Source organism: Lycium barbarum, chromosome 7 (genome assembly GCF_019175385.1).
Source record: "Lycium barbarum isolate Lr01 chromosome 7, ASM1917538v2, whole genome shotgun sequence".
Lineage (NCBI taxonomy): Eukaryota > Viridiplantae > Streptophyta > Magnoliopsida > Solanales > Solanaceae > Lycium > Lycium barbarum.
The window spans coordinates 84,177,149-84,196,535 of record NC_083343.1 but is presented as its reverse complement, the minus strand read 5'-3'; the positions used below and the strand labels follow the sequence as shown (position 1 = coordinate 84,196,535).

Below are 19,387 nucleotides of genomic sequence, written 5' to 3'. Positions count from 1 at the left end.
CCTATATTTCCCCCCAATATTTTTCCCTCCACTTATTCTATTGGACCCGCCAAAACCCCCATTTTTTAATAAAAAATAATGACAAAAAAATAGACCGTATGTGAATAAACATATCAGTGGAAACATTTCATCAAATATTTCTTCTCAGTTGAAGCTTTTAACAATGGGTTTTCTTCAGCAATGTGACTAATTTATTCTGATTTGAAGTTTGTCAAGCAAAATTCATCGTTGTCTTCAGCTAATTAGTGTTCTAGGTTTTTGCATCAACAGGTTTGCATCATCGTTGTCTCTCTTAACATGTATTATTGTTGTAGTATTTTTAAAAATTAGAAATTCTATGAGTTTGTTTATGGATTTTTAGTTTCTTGGTGTGATAAGAATGTTAACTTTATGTAGTCTAGCTATGGAATTGTTGATTTTCATACAGCATCTTGAATCTGTATGAACTGCGTTTTTTTTTTTTTTTTTTGTGGAAACAAAATATCTACTGCATTTGGTTGGGAATTAATTTCTGGGTGTGAAAAGTAATGGGATATCTAAGTAGTGTAGCTGTAGAATTTACCTTTTTCTTTCATTTTCTTGGATCATTGTTGAAATTTGTGAACTGGATTTTTGTGGAAACAAAAAATCTTCTGCATTTGTTTGTGGATTTTAGTTTATGGGTGTGATAAAATGTGATCTTTATGTAGTCTAGTTGTGGAGTTGTTTTTACTTCCATTTTCTTGGGATCATCCTTCAAAGTTGAGAACTGGATTTTTAAGGAAAGAAAGGTTCTGCTGCATTTGCATGTTTTTGTTTGTGTATTTTAGTTTGTGGATTTGATAAAAATGGGAACTTTATGTTGTCTAGCCATGGAATTGTTGTTTTTCTTCCATTTTGTTGAATCATTCTTGAAAGTCTAGGTTTTTGTAGAAAGAAAATATCTTCAGCATTTGTTTGGGGATTTTAGTTTCTAGATATGATAAATAAGTGATCTTTATGTAGTCTAGCTATGGAATTGTTTTTTTTTTTTTCGGTTTTCTTGGATCATTCTTCAAACCAGAGAACTAAATCTTTGTGGGAAAAAAAATCATTTTCATTTGTTTGTGGATTTCATAAAAATGTGATCTCTATGTAGTCTAACCATGGAATTATTCTTTTTCTTGGATCATTCTTCAAAGCAAAACATTGGGTTGATGGGGGAAAGTGATACTTTTCTCTTTTTGTATGCATTTCTGCTGAAATTTGCTATTTGAATTTTGATTTTGATGTTATGCTCGTGTCACGTAGGATATTCAATGGATACTATAGATAAAAGTTGGATGGATCTCCGAAGATCCACCAATGAGTATGATCGTGGAGTGAAGTATTTTCTTGATTAGGCATTTGAAATAGCTTCTCAAGGAAATGAAATACTATGCCCTTGTAAAAGTTGTTTTAATCGGTATTGGCATACTCGAACGGTGATGGAGAATCACTTGTTTGGTTATGGATTTGTTAATGGATACACCAAATGGGTTTTCCATGGAGAAGGATTTTCTTCAACAAATATGCCGCATCCAACCAATGATGATGAAACTTCCGACATGCATGACGATATCGATGGACTATTTTATGATACTTTTAGGAATGTAGAAGGTGATCTGCTGCATGAAGGAGTGAGAGAGGGACCATCTAAAGATGCAAAGAGATCTTTCAAATTAGTTGACGAAGGGAAACAAGAGTTGTACCCAGGGTGTAAGAATTTTTCTAAGTTGAGTTTCACCATTCGGTTGTACTTGTTTAAATGCATTCACGGGTTGAGTAATGTAACCTTTTCATACTTATTATACTTGGTAAAAGAGGCATTTCCATTTGCTCAGCTACCTGAGTCTTTTGAACAAGGCAAAAAAAGGTGATAAAAGATTTGGGTCTTGGTTATGAGAAAATTCATGCATGCCCTAACGACTGTATGCTATTTTGGAATGACAATGCGAAGATAGATAATTGCTCTGTGTGTGGTTCTTCTAGATGGAAGAATGTTCGTGATGATTTGACTAATAAGAACACTAAAATCCCAGCAAAGGTTTTAAGGTACTTCCCTTTAAAGCCTAGGCTTCAGAGGATATTTATGTGTTCTGAAACATCTGTAGCCATGAGATGGCATGCTACTGAACGACCCAAAGATGGGAATTTAAGACATCCTGCTGATGGGGAAGCTTGGAAGGATTTTGATTCATTGCACCCGGATTTCTCTAAAGATCCTCGTAATGTTCGATTGGGTCTTTCAAGTGATGGTTTCCATCCATTCCGAACCATGAGCATTTCCCATAGTACATGGCTAGTTATGTTAATGAACTATAATTTGCCACCATGGATTTGCATGAAGCCGGAGTATATAATGTTGTAAATGATCATTCCAGGTCCATCATCTCCTGGAAACGATATAGATGTGTTCCTACAACCGCTAATTCCAGAGTTGAAGGAACTATGGGAAATGGGAGTGGAAACATATGATGCTGAAACTAACCAAACATTTCTAATGCGTGCAGCTTTATTGTGGACAGTTAGTGATTTTCCAGCACTAGCAATGCTTTCCGGATGGAGCACCAAGGGGAAATGGGCATGCCCCACCTGTAATTATGATACTTGCTCTCAATATCTCAAACATAGTCGTAAGATGTGTTACTTGGGTCATCGAGCATTTTTACCTCCTGATCATCCATTCCGAAGAGATAAGAAATCATTTGATGGTAAAGAGGAGCATAAAGCTGCACCTACTCCCTTATCAGGCATAGAAGTGCTTGAAGAGATACGTGAATTCAATAATGTCTTTGGGAATGGCCGAAAGAAAAGGGCTCGGAAGAGTGATGGTCCATGGAAGAAAAGATCCATAGTTTTTAGATTGCCATATTGGGCACATAACAAATTGAGGCACAATCTTGACGTGATGCACATAGAGAAGAATATATGTTATAGTTTGCGTGGGACTTTGTTAGATGTACCTGGAAAGTCCAAAGATCATGTAAATTCTCACTATGACTTGCACGAGATGGGGATACGCAAGGAGCTTCAACCATTTAAAGATGATAAGAATGGTAAAATTCATCTGGCTAAAGCTTGTTTCTCTATGAAACCAGAGGAGAAAAGGTTGTTTTGCACTGTTTTAAAAAATGTCAAATTACCAAAAGGGTGTGCCTCTAATATATCACGTTGTGTGCAAATTGAGGAGATGAAAGTATCAGGATATAAGAGCCATGATGCTCATTTCATAATGCAGTACTTGCTTCAGGCTGCGGTTAGAAAAGTGTTACCCAAGAATGTGTCTTTGGCCTTGATTAGGTTGGGGAATTATTTTAGAACCATATGTAGTAAGGTTATAAGAAGAATAGATCTTGATATAATGAAGGCTGAAATCATAGATATTGTATGTGACCTTGAAAAGATTTTTCCTCCAACCTTTTTTGATATAATGACACATTTGCCTATCCATTTAGTAGATGAAATTAAGCTTGGGGGTACGGTTCATTTGCGTTGGATGTATCCTAATGAGAGAAACATGTGTAAGTACAAGGGGTTCGTTCGGAATCGATCCAATCCAGAAGGATCAATAGCGGAGAGTTTTCTGGCCGAAGAGTGTTTGACCTTTTGTTCAAGATACCTACATGATGGGGTGAAGACAAGATTTAGTAGGTATCAGACCGAGGATGAAGATGTTCAAACAAAGGGAAATGATTTTTCACATATATTTCCTAAGACAGGCCATCCAATTGGAAGTAAGAAGAAAAGGAAAGGCAAGACATTTGACATGGATAGTCATCAGTGGGTTAAAGCACATCGGTATGCTTTGTTCAATACTAGAGATGAACAAGTAGAGACGTTTATCAAGTAAGAAAAAATAGTAATTTGAATTTTGAACTTTATTTATTATGATAATGTGTTATAAATTTCATTTTTATATACCTAATGATTAATATAGCATACATGCTTGCAGGGAACATAAGATTATAATTGATAAACGTGGTAGAGGAAATGCATGGGCAAAAGCACAAATTCATAGTCGAGAATTTGGTGTTTGGTTAAAAGAGAAAGTTAAAACAGTTAAAGTCCCCAATCATATAATATGGCTATCTTATGGGCCTAATATAGTGGCCAGAAGATATACTGGATATTTCATCAATGGAAACCGATTTCATACGATGAAACGGGATGCCTCATGCAAGTCTCAAAATAGTGGAGTGAGTTTGTCAGCAACAACTGATAGTTTTGCTAGTGCCAGAGACCAAAATCCCGTTGATGGAATGGTTGCCTATTATGGAGTTATTCAAGATATCATTGAGATTGATTATTGGGGTTGTTTTAGTGTTGTACTATTTAGATGTGATTGGTTTCATAATGAAGTCGATGGCTATGGGTTGACTCGGGTATACTTCAATAAAAAATGCAGCACGGACGACCCTTTTGTACTAGCATCTCAAGTGTATCAAGTTTTTATGTGGAGGATCCAATTGAGAAAGGGGTTTATTATGCAAGAAATAAAGTCCCGGTTGATTTGTATGAATTGGAGGAAGAGAATTGTCCTAATATTGAAGAAACATTTTGGAGGGAGCCTAATGATGACATTGGCTCATCAGAAAGATTACTCGATGTCGATGTCAGATGGTCGAGAGAAGATCTCCCTGTTGATATCATTGATGTGTCTTCCCTTGCACAACATTCACAAGATATATCTATGGAAACATCGGAAGAGGAGGCTGACTTCGATGATACCGATTGGGATTGGATGGAGCCTGGTGATTGACAAAGGATCTTTTGAACTTGTACAAATATATACCCTTCATCAATTTTCGTAGTGAATAATAAATTCCCTTTTATAATGATGTGAATTGAAAACTGGACTCCGTTTACTATCTCTTATTCTCTTTCTGTTAATGTGCTTACCTTTATGTTTGTCTCTAAATTAGTGCACACACTGTATGATACATTATGTAATCTTTCTTTCGTATATTCATTTTGAGATTTTTATTGATGAGAAACTTATTAAGTCTTTTTTTCTTATATTCATATGCAGTATCCATATTTCTGCAATATCTCTGAGGAATCTTTAACTTCACAGGAGACCAACAAAAATTCAGGTTCTAGTCTTTCACTCTATCTCTTAGTTATTTTCCTTCAAATCTAAGAACAAGAAGCAAAACTTTGTTATCATGTTATTGATAAACGATAACTCTTTTCTTCTGCGTAAATAGATGCGCAGAGATTTTTTCCTTTAATTTTCCTTTGTTATAATTATGTTGGACTTCAAACTATTTGGTCTATCTTTAATTTGACCTTTGAACTTTTTCATGTTTTTATCTTCTGTTGACTGAAACTTCATGCCAAGATGCTCTCGATTTATGTATTGAGCATATTCCTCATTCATTGAATCATCCAAAAAAACTCATTAATCTTTTGCTCCTGCATAAATTTTTTTTTTTTGGCAATACATTGTAAATATTATCATACCAACAAATTTCATATTTACCCCTAAGAAGAACTAGTTCCCTGAACTCCCAGATGGTGTTAAGCAGAACATAGCCTCAATTTCTAGTTACAAGTTCTGTCCAACAAAACTAGTACATTGCCTTGCTATTTTCTGACTTTTATACTTACTTATTCTTGCTATAACTCTATATTTATATCTTGTCCCTTGAATATCTTGGCATTTCTAGCTTGCCAAGTGTGATATAGCACAGTTCCATGGCTTGCTGCCAGTACTTATCTTTTAAACTTGCTCCAGTGTTTGGTGTTGACCTTCTGATCTGTATAATTGAGTGAACCTGCTCCAGTTGCATTGTTATCCCCAACCAAGTCTGGATAAAGCTTGCCAAACCTCTATTGCCTAGGCACAATCCACAAACAAGTGTGTTGTTTCAGGCCTGTATGTTCCACATAGTACACATAGATCATCCTCACATGCAATCCCCATTTTCATCAGTCTGGTCCTTGTAAGCAGTCTTTGCTTCATAGCTAGCCACATTAGTATACTATACTAAAAAATATGTGCCTCAATTTGGCTAGTAACAAATTGGCTTCTAGTGCATCTTCATGGTCTAGGATAGAGGTAATACATCATCCATGTTCCTTGCCTTAAACTTTCTGCAGTTTAGTATGATGTCTGTGGAAAATTTCCTAACCATGTGACTAAAAAATGGAAACTTGCTTTGAAATCAACTATCAAGACAAAACTGTGTTCACCTAGGTGTTGTTTGAGGACTATTCTGATCCATTTTAGATGATAATGGCCTCTTAATGTTATTATTAGTTTCATTTATAATTTGACACTCCATAGAACTTGTTTTGTGTAGATTGAGACTGTAACTAGCCAATGCATGGCCTTGAGGATTAAAAGTTGCAAAATGAACCTGTTTTGACCCTAGGATACTCAACTATGGCCATAAGACACTTTGGAACTTGTAGCTCTGATTGTTTCACCCTATGTCTTAAAATCAGAGACAAAATAGAGCCTACTGATGCTAAGAATTTCTACAATGTTCTTTAACTTCTTACCTCTGTCATTTGATTTCAAGGTTGTAAGGGAAGGGCTTATGTTCTTGACCAAAAATAGACTAATGAATCTAGAGAAAGGATTAGTGTTGTTGGTGATTTTATCCTGTTCCTTCCCTGCGTCCTGTTTGCAACCTGATTATTGTGTCCATATTAGCTGCCATTGTGTCTTACACTGGTATTGCTTATAGTTTATTCAGTTCCTTTACTTAACATGACTACTAGGTATATTAAAATGAATCTTAAAACTGGCATCATGCTTAGGTGATCCTATTTTTAATTGATTTACTAATAATGTTTAGTTACCTAGTCTTGTCTGTTTGTCTGAATCAAGTCTTATCCGCTGAACCATCTCCTGCACCCAGGGTAGTGCCATGAACCATTTTGTCTCACTTTTTCCTTTTGGAATTCTTGAAACTTGTCATTCTTCCTACTTGAAGTTCATTTGCACCTCTGATTTGCTTGTGACTTACAGACTATCTGTCCTGTCTCATGTTGGTTATTTATTTGCAATATTCATGTTGTTTGGTCACCTGTAACTTGTATTTTGCACTTATATTATTTATGGACTACTTGGTTCTCTTTACCTAATATAATCACCTATTGAACTAGGTGTAGGGAATCTAAACTAGGAACTAAGGCTTCTTAAAAGGTTAAGAGTGATACTTGCTTTTGTGATGCACCCGTCCCCCCCCCCCCCCCCCCCACCCCTTCTTTTGCTTAGGAAATTTGAATTGTCTGACATACATTTTTCCTCCTTGCAAACTGTTGAACCATGTTACACTTGGCATTTCATTCCTAGCTTAGGGTAGCATTCATGCACTCATTATGATCCCATAGGTTCCTACTTGTATATGTGCCTTTTTATTTTTTGTGCAAGTTCTGGAAATAGAACAAGTTTATGGTGTCCTAGAGACTCTACTGTTAGTCTGTCAAACTAGCTATATGCTGAGGTGATTTTGAAGAACTAAAAATGACTAAAGCTGATTACAGCAAACTTTGATTAAAACCTGGAATGGTTGTTAAACCTACTGAGCTATTTATGTAGTGTTTGAAATTGTTTTAAGTTTAGAACTTGTTTGAAATGGCTTAAAACTCCGTGGTTAAGTCTATCTTGATTATTCTATATGTCTTCTTAGAACCATGCTTGATCCCACATCTGTGTTTGGGCTTCTTAGAACAATGTAGGAGGAGACTTGATGTAGATTCCAATATCCTGCAAAATATAAGTTATCCATGTGAGTTCAGCTGCTGTAGCAGCTAAGGCTCTATATTCAGCCTCTGCACTTGACCTTGCCACTGTGTTTTGCTTCCTAGAGGACCAGGATACACAATTTGCACCATGATATATGTTGTAGCCAGTGGTGGATCTTCTTGTTGTTGCACACCCTGCCCAATCTGCATCAGAGAAGCCATATAGTCTGAATGAGGACTGAGATATAATACATAGCCCATGAGAAATAGTTCCTTGTACATATCTTAGTATCCTCTTGACAGCCTGAAAGTGCACAGAGTTGGGATTCTGCATGAACTGGCTAGCAAAGTTGACAGCATGAGTTATGTCAGGCTGGTCAGTGTCAAATATTGCAGGCTTCCTACAATGTGTTATGTCCCGTATTTTCATACGTCGGGACGTTTTAAAATAAGCGCGACAAGTTAAAGGCAAGACTATCTTAAGATATGAAGTAGAGATTTTAACTTCCGGTTTCGTGTCGAGTCACAATTTATCCACAATTTTCGTGTGGCATTAAACTATTAATGGAAAATTGGGATTAAACTAACCATAATTGGATTAATAAGTGGGATTGGAAAGACCAAAAATCAGTCCACTTTTGGACCATGTTTGGCCGTGCCTTTCAAGGTTGTGGTCAAGGAATCTTGACTCCATTTAGTGTGATCCACATGTCCAAGTCAAGGAGGGGGGACATATAGACACAAAATTCTGATTCACTCCACTTTATCAATTCATTTCAACACCCAAAGTTAGAGAAAGAAGAGTGTAGAGAGAGGTGCTCTCGGCTAAGAGCTAGCCGAGAGAGTGAGGTGAAATTGTGCCCAAAAATTCCAGTTTTTCTCCATCAAATTTACTCCTCATCTAGTGTATAAGAAGGTGTGTTAGTTGTTGAAGAGAAACAAGAAAGTGAAGCACCCAAATAGATTGAAGTTTCGGCCAAGTGAAGCACAAGATTGAAAGGTAAGAATGTTTGTTGTTTCTTGTGTTGCATGATGATTTGAATGTATAGTTCATGCAAGTTGTTGTTGGATTGTGGTTGTAGTTGAAGTAGGGAGTGAGCCGTGTGTGAGGTGAGTTCATGACTGATTTCATTGTGCATGTATTGTTGGTGAATTGAATATGTATCAACATATGTAAATGAACAAAGATTGTAGGAGTTTGGTTGTGATGTTGCGTGTTGGATATTGGACTGTTTTTACTCGAATTTATAATGAATCATGTGTTGAAGATTCTAATGAAGTCATGCTTAATCTTGTTGAACATGTATTGGAAATGGATTGAATGCATTGTAGTTGGATAAACGGATGAAAATCATGAAATGGTGGAAGGGTGTTGTAGCCGTGTAGTAGGGACTGTTTTAGGGAGAATTAGGGACTGTTTTGGGTCACATTTCGATTGTTGTTGTTATGGAAATTGTGGTGTATTGTATGCATGTTGAGTATGTGAATTGGGGTGTTAAAGAAATGAATTATATTGAGGTGTAAAGGCAGTCCAAAACCGTGGACAGTTTTTGGAAGTTAGAAGTAAAAACTTGTGTGTGTTGAATGTTGATTCTTGTTGCAAACGTTTAGCGAATGTAAAATGCCATGATTCAAGTTAAAACTGAAATGATTGTGGGCTGTTGTAAGAATGAAAATGATGCTAAAACAGTTCCAAGATTCATGAAAGTAAAGTCATTAAAAGTGTTGTGTTGTTGCAAGTTAAAACTGGAAATTTGCTAAGTAAGAATGGAAATGCGATGTGTGTTGATTAGCCGTGTGTATGAAACTGTTTTGGATGGTGTATGGACTGCCCAAGTTCCCTAAGTCATGCTTAAACAAGTTTTGATCAATATATGAAAGAACGATTAGCAATGGTAGCTTGTAACGCTAGTTGGTTCGAATGCGAACGAAACGTCGTTTAATTGTTAGAAAGGAAGTGTGAATGTCACAAGACGTATTGAATGCCCTTGTAGACTAATTGTAGTTCTTCACATCTTGATATAGGATAAGCGTTTTTGGGCAGCAAGTACAAGTTAGAATACAACTAAACGCAAAAGGTATGTAAAGCCTATTCCTTCTTTCTTTTGGCATGTCCTAGACGTAAGAATGAAACGATATGAACCTTGGGGTAAATTCTATTCTCTAGTTTCATGTATGACTTATGATTCTATATTTCATTAAGTTTATTGTCATGTGCCTACAATATGATTGACTAATGAATAATGCATGAAAGTTCCTATACTTAAAGAATTGCACAACTAGAGACATACTTGACTTTCAAAAGCTATACCTTGTTAAAGTGATACATGTACATGAAATCTGAAATGTTTCTTGAATAGTTTGTTATGAGACTTAAAATGAACTGAATATGAATATTATTTTGACACTTTAGAGCTGGTTAGTTGCTTATCCATTGAGTCTCAAAAAAGATGAATTGCATATATGTGGTTGCCTATTATTCTGCTCGTGCTTACCGCTATATCCTTCACTGAGTCCCGGGCCAGGATACGTTTTCATGCGCATGTTTACTATATTATTCACCGAGTCCCTCATTAAAGGGCCGGGACACGTTATATATATATATATGATGGTATGATGATGATATGATGACATAATGATATGATGATGATATGACGATATGATAATATGATGATGTGGAGATGGTGGCCAGGAGGGCATATATATATATTCATTATTACCGAGTCCCTCATTAAAGGGCCGGGACACGTACATGTTTATGTTTATGATGCCATGATTATAAATACCGAGTCCCTCATAAAAAGGGTCGGGACACGTTCTATATGTTATATACAGAATGACTATGCAGCTTTGATTACGAAACTATATAATGACATTGATATGAGAACGATACAGATGAAATATATTCAATGGCAAATTTTATGAAAGTCTGGTTGTTGCATTGAATCCTATACACCTTGTCTCAATATAAGTCTATTACTATGTTTCAAGATTTACATATTCAGTACATATTCCGTACTGACCCCCTTTCTTCGGGGGGCTGCGTTCATGCCCGCAGGTACAGACGCTCGTTTCGGAGATCCGCCAACTTAGGTCATCATTCAGCTATTTTGGACTGCTCCTTTGTTCCGGAGCTAGCTTGTGGTATAATCTCCTTATGTTGTGCTCGTATGTGTTTGTTTGGGTACGGCGGGGCCCTGTCTCGCCACATAATACGGTCATTACTCTTAGAGGTCTGTGGACATCTGTGTGGGTCTGTTTACAGTTGTTGATGCGTTTTATGTTTTGACTTAAGTTTGGGGCGTACCCATTCGTAATGGCAGCCTTGTCGGCTTGCATATGTGTGTATGTTTGGTATTTTGTATATCGTGGCAGCCTTGTCGGCTTGCTTAGGATTATATATATATATATATATGTTGTTGTTTGAAAAGTGCAACTCCTCGGGAGACAGGTGACTAAGACATACAAAACTTGACGAATTTAAAATAACTCCCTATCTTTTTATATACAAATGAGATCATGACATGCTAATTGTAAATGACTATAGTTAACATATAATATGAGTGTCCAATTCGGGCACGAGTCACGGCCTACGAGGTTAGGTCGTGACAAAATGCTAGAAAACTCACCCCCTCCATCACTTTGAAACACTTTAATGCTTTTAGAAAACTGTTTCTCAACCATTTTATGGAACTTGACAAACACCTCAAAGAATTCTGATTTTCTTAAGGTTCCTTTTCAATCTCATTTCTCAAGCTAAAAGGCAATTTACAACCTTTTCCCATTTGGCAACTAACACAAACAGTAGGACTTTTATTCTAACAAGTGATATTGATACACTTATTTTTGTCTAAAACTTCTAAAAACTTAGAGTTTGGATGCCCAAGTCTGGCATGCCAAACATCACTAGAGCTAAAACTACTTCTACTCCTCCTTGTCTGTATTGTTGTCAATGCTAGGTTGTTGTCCTCCAAGGCATACAGTCCTCCTCTTTTAGATCCCTTGTCCTCATCAACTGGCTTATGAATGGCTGCTAAACCATCACATATGTTCTTGAACTCCTTCAAGAACTCATCAGTTGGTTTGCTCCCAAGTTTAATGGTTTGAAGCTGCTGCTTCAACTGAAACTCCTTGTCCTTGGTGGCCTGAAGGTAAGTTTCCTCTAGAGTTTCCCACATCTCTTTGGCAGTTTTACATCCCACAATGAGATACATGGTTTCTTCTGATATAGTACCAGAAATCCAACTTCTCAGCAACACATCCTTTTGTTCCCAATCATCACTACTATCACTGGCTTTCTCACAACTTTTATCACTAGCTTTGTCACTGCTTTTACCACTGCTAGCAGTAGTTTCTTCAGAGACTGTCAGTTTTGGTTCATCTACTGTGGTTGGTTCATCCTTGATGAGATAGGATAATCTCATGACTTAAATGAGTTGCAACATTTGAGTCCTCCATATCAGGTAATGAGATGGTGCAAAGAAGAGGCTGAAAGAGTGTTAGGAGTTGATGCCATTTTTTTTTTGGACTGAGTTTTAATAACCAGAGATTTTCAGTAGCGGAAGAAGAGCTTAAAGCTCTGATACCATGAGAAATCTGAGGCTATGCAGAAATGCTTTGTATTCACTGATAATACTTACAGATGCAGTGGTAGTGTATTTATACACATGCACCACTCGTATAGCACACTTCTAATGCATGAAGGAAACTAGTCTATGATAGAGTTATACATTTAACTAAACTCTAATACTTAAGCTTATCACAACTACTTAACAATAACAATAATAAGATTGTACTTATCCTAAGTAACCTTATCATGATCAGTGATCTTATCATGATCTTCAACATCTTCATCATGTGTTATATCAGATTTTTAATAATATGTATCATGCTTATTATTTTTGTCCTCAGATTTTCTCACTTGTTCAGTCTTAGATATACACAGATCTGGATAGTCATGAGTCAACAAGGGCATTCAACAAGAAGAAAAAGAGCTCAAACCAGAGCATATGCTAAACCTGGTTCATTGTCATCCTTGGAAAATAAAAAATGGCAGTTATTAACCACAAACGAAACTGTTCAAGCTATAAGGTCAGAGAGAGATCATCTGGAGCAACAGCCCGTCGAGGAGCAACAGCCCGTCGAGGAGGAAATGCAAATGGATTCTATAATTCCTCCCACAAGTGAACAATCTGAAGAAGGTAACACATAGCTTACGAACTTATTAAATTCATCCATGACTTCTAATTTCTTGCATTTTCTTTTAACTTTAGGCCCTTCGACTCAGAAAAGAAAAAGAGGCAGAACGCAAATGCATAGTGTGCATAACCGACATGTGCGTAAATTGATCCTACTGAATAGGCTCAATCAACCTATTGGTCCTACTGAAGATGTTGTAATAGAGCTTGGTAGCTTCCTCGGTACATTAGCGAGGACTGCGACCCTTTGCCCATTTGATATACTTGATTGGAGGAAAATGGACACAAAAGATGATTTATGGATATATACCAAGGTTTGAAGTTTCCAATATTTAAGTATCTGTTAAAAGTATTGTTTATGCTAACAAAATGACACAAAATTGTAGGAGAATACGATATTCCTGAAGCTGGCAAAAAGTGGACTTTGAATGCAATTCATGCTGCTTGGAGAAGGCATATAAGTGACTTGAAGAAACTTTGTTACAAACCAAAAGTCACTGATGAAATCATAATGGCAAAAAGGCCAGGTCATATTCTGGAATGCCAATTTAAAGAGCTCCTCGAATATTAGAAGTCTGAGAAATTCCAGGTAAAATATATTTCCAGAATACATTTGTCTTCTCTGGTGCAAGTGTCCTTCTGTCTCTCTGTCTTCTCTTTCTTTGCTGCGATATGGCTGTCGTTGTAGGTTTTTTTTACCTTTCTCTTCTCTGCTGCAGTATCGCTACTGCTACTGCTTTCTTTTTTCTTGTAATTTCTCTTCTTATCTTCTTGTCTCTGTTGTAGAAAATGTCTAAAACAAATATTGAGAATCGTAAAAAGTTGTTGAATCCGCACACAGTCGGCAAAAAAAGTTTCGCTTTAGTCCGCAATAAATTGGTGTGTTCTCTTATTTTTTTTATTAAGTCTTAACCTGTCATTTTAAGCGATTTTTTATATCCATTTCAATGTGACTAGGAAAAAACCAAGGGAAATGTATCACTTAAGGAGATCTTTGTGGAAACAAGAGCAAGGAAACCCGGGCGCTTGTACAAGGAGTCAAATGAAGACACAACTAGTAAAATTGTATGTATATTATGTATTGCAAGTTTTTATTGAAATCTATTATTTATTGTTAGTTTTTGTTTGCTTGAGTGCGGTTGTTGGATTTTCTTTGTTAGGCTGAAATGGAGGAAATTGAAACACAACTAAGCACAGATGGTAGTCAGCCTATTGATGCATACTCAACCGTTATGGGTCCAGAACATCCGGGACGTCTAAGACTATATGGACGGGGGGTTACAAAGACTTCTTTGAAAGGAAAAAGCTGGAACATTTGAACTAACTTCAAATGCCACAAATGATGTAGAGCAAGAAATGCAAGAAAGGATCCAAAAAATGGAGGAACAAAAGAGAACTATGCGAGCAGAAGTTACTGCAGAAGTTACTGCAAAAGTAATTGAAATACTCCAACTTGCAGGATTAATTAGTCCAGATATGCTAGTAGCATTGTGTGCTCCTTCACCGGGAGAAGCTGCGTCTGCCCCACAAGTAGATAGCAACAATTAAGGTTAGTCTCCCTTCTTCTCTGTTGCGATATAGCTGACTTATATTGGTTCTACAAATTGCTATACAATGAACATGGTAAAATTAAACTAAAATTTGGAAAAAAAAAGTTGCTGATAAGTTGCATGCACATCTGTCTGTTGCTGTATATATATCCTGCAAACTAAAAAACCAGCTGCACCACTCATTTTGCAATCAGTGGCACCAGTATAATCTCTTTCAGTTCTAATAAGTTTCATATATATAGAGCTGCAGCTATGTGGCCTGCTCCAACTGCAGATTGGATACTATTCTCAGGCCTTATTATGAAACATCACGGTGTTAAAAGTTGTAAGGATGGTTTAAATCTTTCAGTATCTACTGGAACCATAGTTATTAATGATTTTGTATACTTGTTATTCCAATAGTGAGAGGGTTACTTCCACGATACTGATATTGAGCATTTTTCATTGCCTATATATGTCTTGGCCTGGTCTAGTTTGCAGCACTTCTTTTCTGGTTTTCTGTTAGTAAATGAGTCGAGGTGTCTTTGCACATCATTAGAGAAAAAATATTTCTTTGAAAAATAGTGTTGAGCGTCGCTATACAATGAGTATATAGAAAACTAGCTAACCAGAACTATTTCTTTCTACCTATGAATAGGAATGCTTTATGTGCTTCAGAAGTAAAAAAGGAAAATAGCATATTTAATTAGAAGTTAGATGAATGGACTTGTTGGCTGGGGAAAGAAAAATGAAGAAGCTTTTCTTATGCATAACTGAAGTTAGTTGTGCTAACCCTGTTGAAGCTGTTAAAAAGCAGTATCAAGAAACCAGTTTATGTGGCTAAACTACAAAAAGTACACAATAACTAGGATGTTTTTCCTCGTTTCTCCTTATGTTTTCGGACAAAATTGGAGAGTTATTAAGTCATATTAGACGACGTTTCTTCCCCTTTTTTTAAGGCTGAAAGGTTGAGATGAAGGTATTGACAAAAGGAAAGTGAAGGAAAGAAAAAGTTATGCTTTGAACTTAAATTATGAGATACTGTTATCCAACTCGTCTCTCATTCCAATACTTCCAAACCAAATCAGTTACAGAAAAGAATGTAAAAGGGACTTGCTTTATAATGCTGGAAAAGAAAAGAATGTGATTTAAGACAAATTGCTAAAACCAAAATATGGAAGGTAAAAGAAACAAACATATGGTCCTTTAGCTTTTGACTGTCAATAACTGCTTTTAACAGCTTCTTAAGAACAGAAACCCCACAAACAGCTTGTTTGGCTGGTGCTGCTGGTGCTGATGGCTGCTGCTGCTGCGGCTGCTGGCTGAGCGGAGAAATATTCATATATCATCCATTCTCTCATTTTTCAACCTTTGATTATACCAGAGATATGGTTGTCCAGTACATTAGGGTGTGTGTTTGAATATGGTTGTCAAGTGAACACTAATACCTTTGAATATGACTAAGAGTATATTCATTTCTAGTCTTGTCATCATTAGTATGTATGCATTGTAGAGATTAAATTCTTTTATGAAAGCTTTTCTAAATCATTTTTCCTTATCATTTTTTTGTAGGTGGTGAAATTGAACAAGGGGATGAAAGAAGTGAAGATACATGATCGACTAAGGAGGATTGGGTTAATTTTTTGGAAAATTGAAAACTTGTGTGTTCCACCTCTTGAATGGTCAAACATTATCTTGATATTTTTCTTTTATGTATATTACTTGACCTCTTGGATTATATTTTGGTATGATCGATGTTGGATCTTGTATTATTATTTTGGTATGACGTCGGATCTTGAATTATTATTTTGGTATATATGATGTCGGATCTTGAATTATTATTTTGGTATGATGTTGGATCTTGAATTATTATTTCGTTGTGATGTCGGATCTTGAATTATTATTTTAGTTATGCATAGTTTCTTCTTGTGATTGATATATGTGTGGTCTATATTGTGTTAGCCCTCTATAGTCTGTTGCAGCAGCACCATATTATCCGTTGCAGTAGCATCATAATACTCGTTGTAGTAGCACCGCAATAACTGTCACAGTAGCCCCATAATATATGTTGTGGTAGACCTACCATACCCATTGCAGTAGAATTATAATAATTGTTGCAATAGTCCTAAAAATAATCGTTGCAATATTAAATAGTCGTTGCATTAGCTCTATAACGACCGTTGTAATAGGAAGAAGCAGTAGTTGAATAGTCAGAAATGAGCGTTTCAATAGTGTTGAATAACCGATGCAAAAATCTATATTGCAACGGTTCATATCTGTTCCCATAGACACATAACCGTTGCAATGATCGTGAAGAGCAAACCGTTGCGATAGGATAATCTATTGCAACGGTTTTACAAACTGTCACAGTAACGCAAGCTGTTGTAACAGTAACTAAAACCGTTGCATTATCACTATAGCAACGGAAAAACAAGCTACTGTAACGGTAACGACACCGTTACCATAGACCAAATTTCTAGTAGTGGATGATAGAAATGATGTCGAAGATGCTTATGAGCTCTTATGTATATATGTATATGTTATGTGTGACTATTATGTACCACCGAGCTTATATGGCCGGGTATGATAATTATTGTGCGCACACCACTGCAGTTGGGTACGGATGACCCTGAGCCATGGTTGGGCCAGGTATGTATAATCACCGAGCCTTGTCATGGTCGGGTATGTGAAACACCGATCCTTCATGGTCGGGTATGCTATGAATATGAATATGTAAATGAATATGAATACGATTATGAATATGAATATGGGTATGAAATGTAAATAAGTACGGATACGAATACGGATGCGGATATGGATGTATGTACACAATCACACATCAGAAATGGAAGGTCCCTATGAAAAGCAAGTAAGTGTTTATGACGATAGTTCTACTACCTCCCATCTTATGCTATCTCTTATGTTGTTTTACTATGCTTCTATAATGATGTTGATCATGCTTTACATACTCAGTACATTCTTCGTACTGACGTTCTTTTGTTTATGGACGCTGCGTCATGCTCACAGGTGGCCAGGGAGACAGGATTGATCCATAGCTTTATTACTCAAGGACTACGTAGGGGAGCTCCATTTCATTCGGAGCTACAGCTTTTGGTATCTATTCTTTTGTGTACATACTTATGGGCATGGCAGGATCCTGTCCCGCCTATATGATATGACATACTCTCCTTAGAGGCTCGTAGACATGTGTATAGGATTAGATGTATTTGGCCTTGTCGGCTTAAATTTCGGATATCATTTTGGTAGCCTCGTCGGCTTATGTACATTGTTCTGGGCATAGTTGTTAATGGTAATATAAATGTATCATTTCCCAATGGAAATAGTATGAATGATGGATAGATGGTATGGTTTAGCTATGTGGCTCACCTAGATGTAATGTGAATGTTTGATAAGAGGTGCCTGGGTGGGTTAGCACCGGGTACCCGTCATGGCCCTCCAGTTGGGTCGTGACAATACATCATCTTGATCCCTTTTGCCTTCTATAACTTGTCTTGATTGCCTTCCTAATTGGAACTTCCTTAAAGCTTGCATTGCCCTAAATCTTGTATTGGTCGTTTTTGATCCACACTTAGGCCCTCTGACCATTTGTGCCATCCTGAGATTAACAAATATTAAACCATCATCTGAGGTTCTTGTGCAAGTATTTTTATAGGATCCATAGTTGTTAGACCATTTATGGGATTTTTACTTTAAACTTGACTGATATCTAAACTTATTTAAACTAAAATTTGTATAAAGTGGCTGCAAATAATAAGAATTGGCCTCTGTGGTTTCTGGTGAAGGGGATGGATTAAGAAAATAGTTTGCTTGCACTTGGTCCAATTCCTTCTTGTTTAAAAATAGATTCTTGATTAGATAATGCATCACCTTGCCTCTATTAGCTACTGAACTCCTACAAAGGGCTAGAAGTTAAGATTCTTGAATATGATAATTAGAACCTTTTGCCTTGTAACCTTTTCTCTTGAACTATTGTAATGTCCCTACTCTGCCATTGTAGTTGTTACTTATTTGCCATTCTAAAACCAACCATACACTTCTTGGTATTGTCATAGTTGTTTGCATGAATTTCAAGTGTTTGTTGTGTCTAGACATTGTCTACATTTTGCATTATCTAAAGCCACTTAAATTCTCTTTGTTGCTGGCCAAAGGACCATGTGATTCCTTTGTTCTATGATTGTAATCAGTCCTAGAGGATTGTACCTGCTTGTATTGGTCTTGTGTGATAGAATGACACATGAATCTGGAGACTGTTGGGACAATTGGTTAGGTTTAAAATTTTCTATTGCGCTTTAAGTAAGGTATTTAAGAGATAATAATCAGTCGAAAGTATGATGCATATTAGGAGTATAGAGGGCATGCCTTTTATGGGTTTTGCTCTCTATTTTTAGTAGGTATATCAGTGGTATATCATGTCTATTATAGCTTTGACACTTAGAAAATTTTGAGAAGAAATGGGGGGTAGTATACTAGTGGTATATCATGTATACCACCTTTTGACACTTAGGAAATTTTTTAACAGAAAAACGATTTGGGCTTTGGGCCAGTTATTGGCGTCTCCATGCTTGACTTAGTATTACTACTATTTTGGGTCTACCTTTTACCTGGGCCACCTGATTACCTATTGTTATCAGTTATAATAAATGGGCTTGGCCCAATAGTGTTGTAATTAATTTTTGGCTATGTAATAATTATTCTACGTTTTAATTCTTAGTTAGTTCAATTTATGAATGTATACTAATATGGTGCATACCCATTTGTATCTTTGTCCATCCAAACCCGTTGATTGGGGCCCACTAATGTATCTGGATCGAGTCAACCCAACTTGGAGCAAAATGGAGCATACGTTGGAATTAAGACAAACTCGATGGCATAAATATTTTCCTTTTGGGTTTGGTCGGCTCAAATTCTCTATCTCCTTTAATTATGCACTTTAAATTATTA

The 19,387-nt window shown here is 36.5% G+C and overlaps 2 protein-coding genes across 2 annotated transcripts; one reads left to right on the top strand and one right to left on the bottom strand.

Moving 5' to 3' along the window:
* Positions 1-1,445: 1,445 nt before the first annotated feature.
* Positions 1,446-4,759, top strand: LOC132601562 (uncharacterized). Its single transcript, XM_060314643.1, has 5 exons — positions 1,446-1,873; positions 1,990-2,255; positions 2,382-3,846; positions 3,953-4,382; positions 4,460-4,759. Exons 1-5 carry the CDS (start codon positions 1,446-1,448, stop codon positions 4,757-4,759), a joined length of 2,889 nt encoding a protein of 962 aa, XP_060170626.1.
* Positions 4,760-7,678: 2,919 nt separating this feature from the next.
* Positions 7,679-8,128, bottom strand: LOC132601561 (uncharacterized mitochondrial protein AtMg00810-like). The gene has a single exon (XM_060314642.1). The coding sequence runs from the start codon at positions 8,126-8,128 to the stop codon at positions 7,679-7,681; it is 450 nt and encodes a 149-aa protein (XP_060170625.1).
* Positions 8,129-19,387: the final 11,259 nt, after the last annotated feature.

Excerpts from the sequence above, each read along its gene's own strand:
- LOC132601562 (XM_060314643.1), top strand. The coding sequence starts at position 1,446 with ATGGAGAATCACTTGTTTGGTTATGGATTTGTTAATGGATACACCAAA. Across the intron at positions 1,874-1,989 it reads TTTGAACAAGGCAAAAAAAG|ATGGAAGAATGTTCGTGATG; the intron begins GTGATAAAAGAT and ends TGGTTCTTCTAG. Across the intron at positions 3,847-3,952 it reads CAAGTAGAGACGTTTATCAA|GGAACATAAGATTATAATTG; the intron begins GTAAGAAAAAAT and ends ACATGCTTGCAG.
- LOC132601561 (XM_060314642.1), bottom strand. The coding sequence starts at position 8,128 with ATGAAAATACGGGACATAACACATTGTAGGAAGCCTGCAATATTTGAC.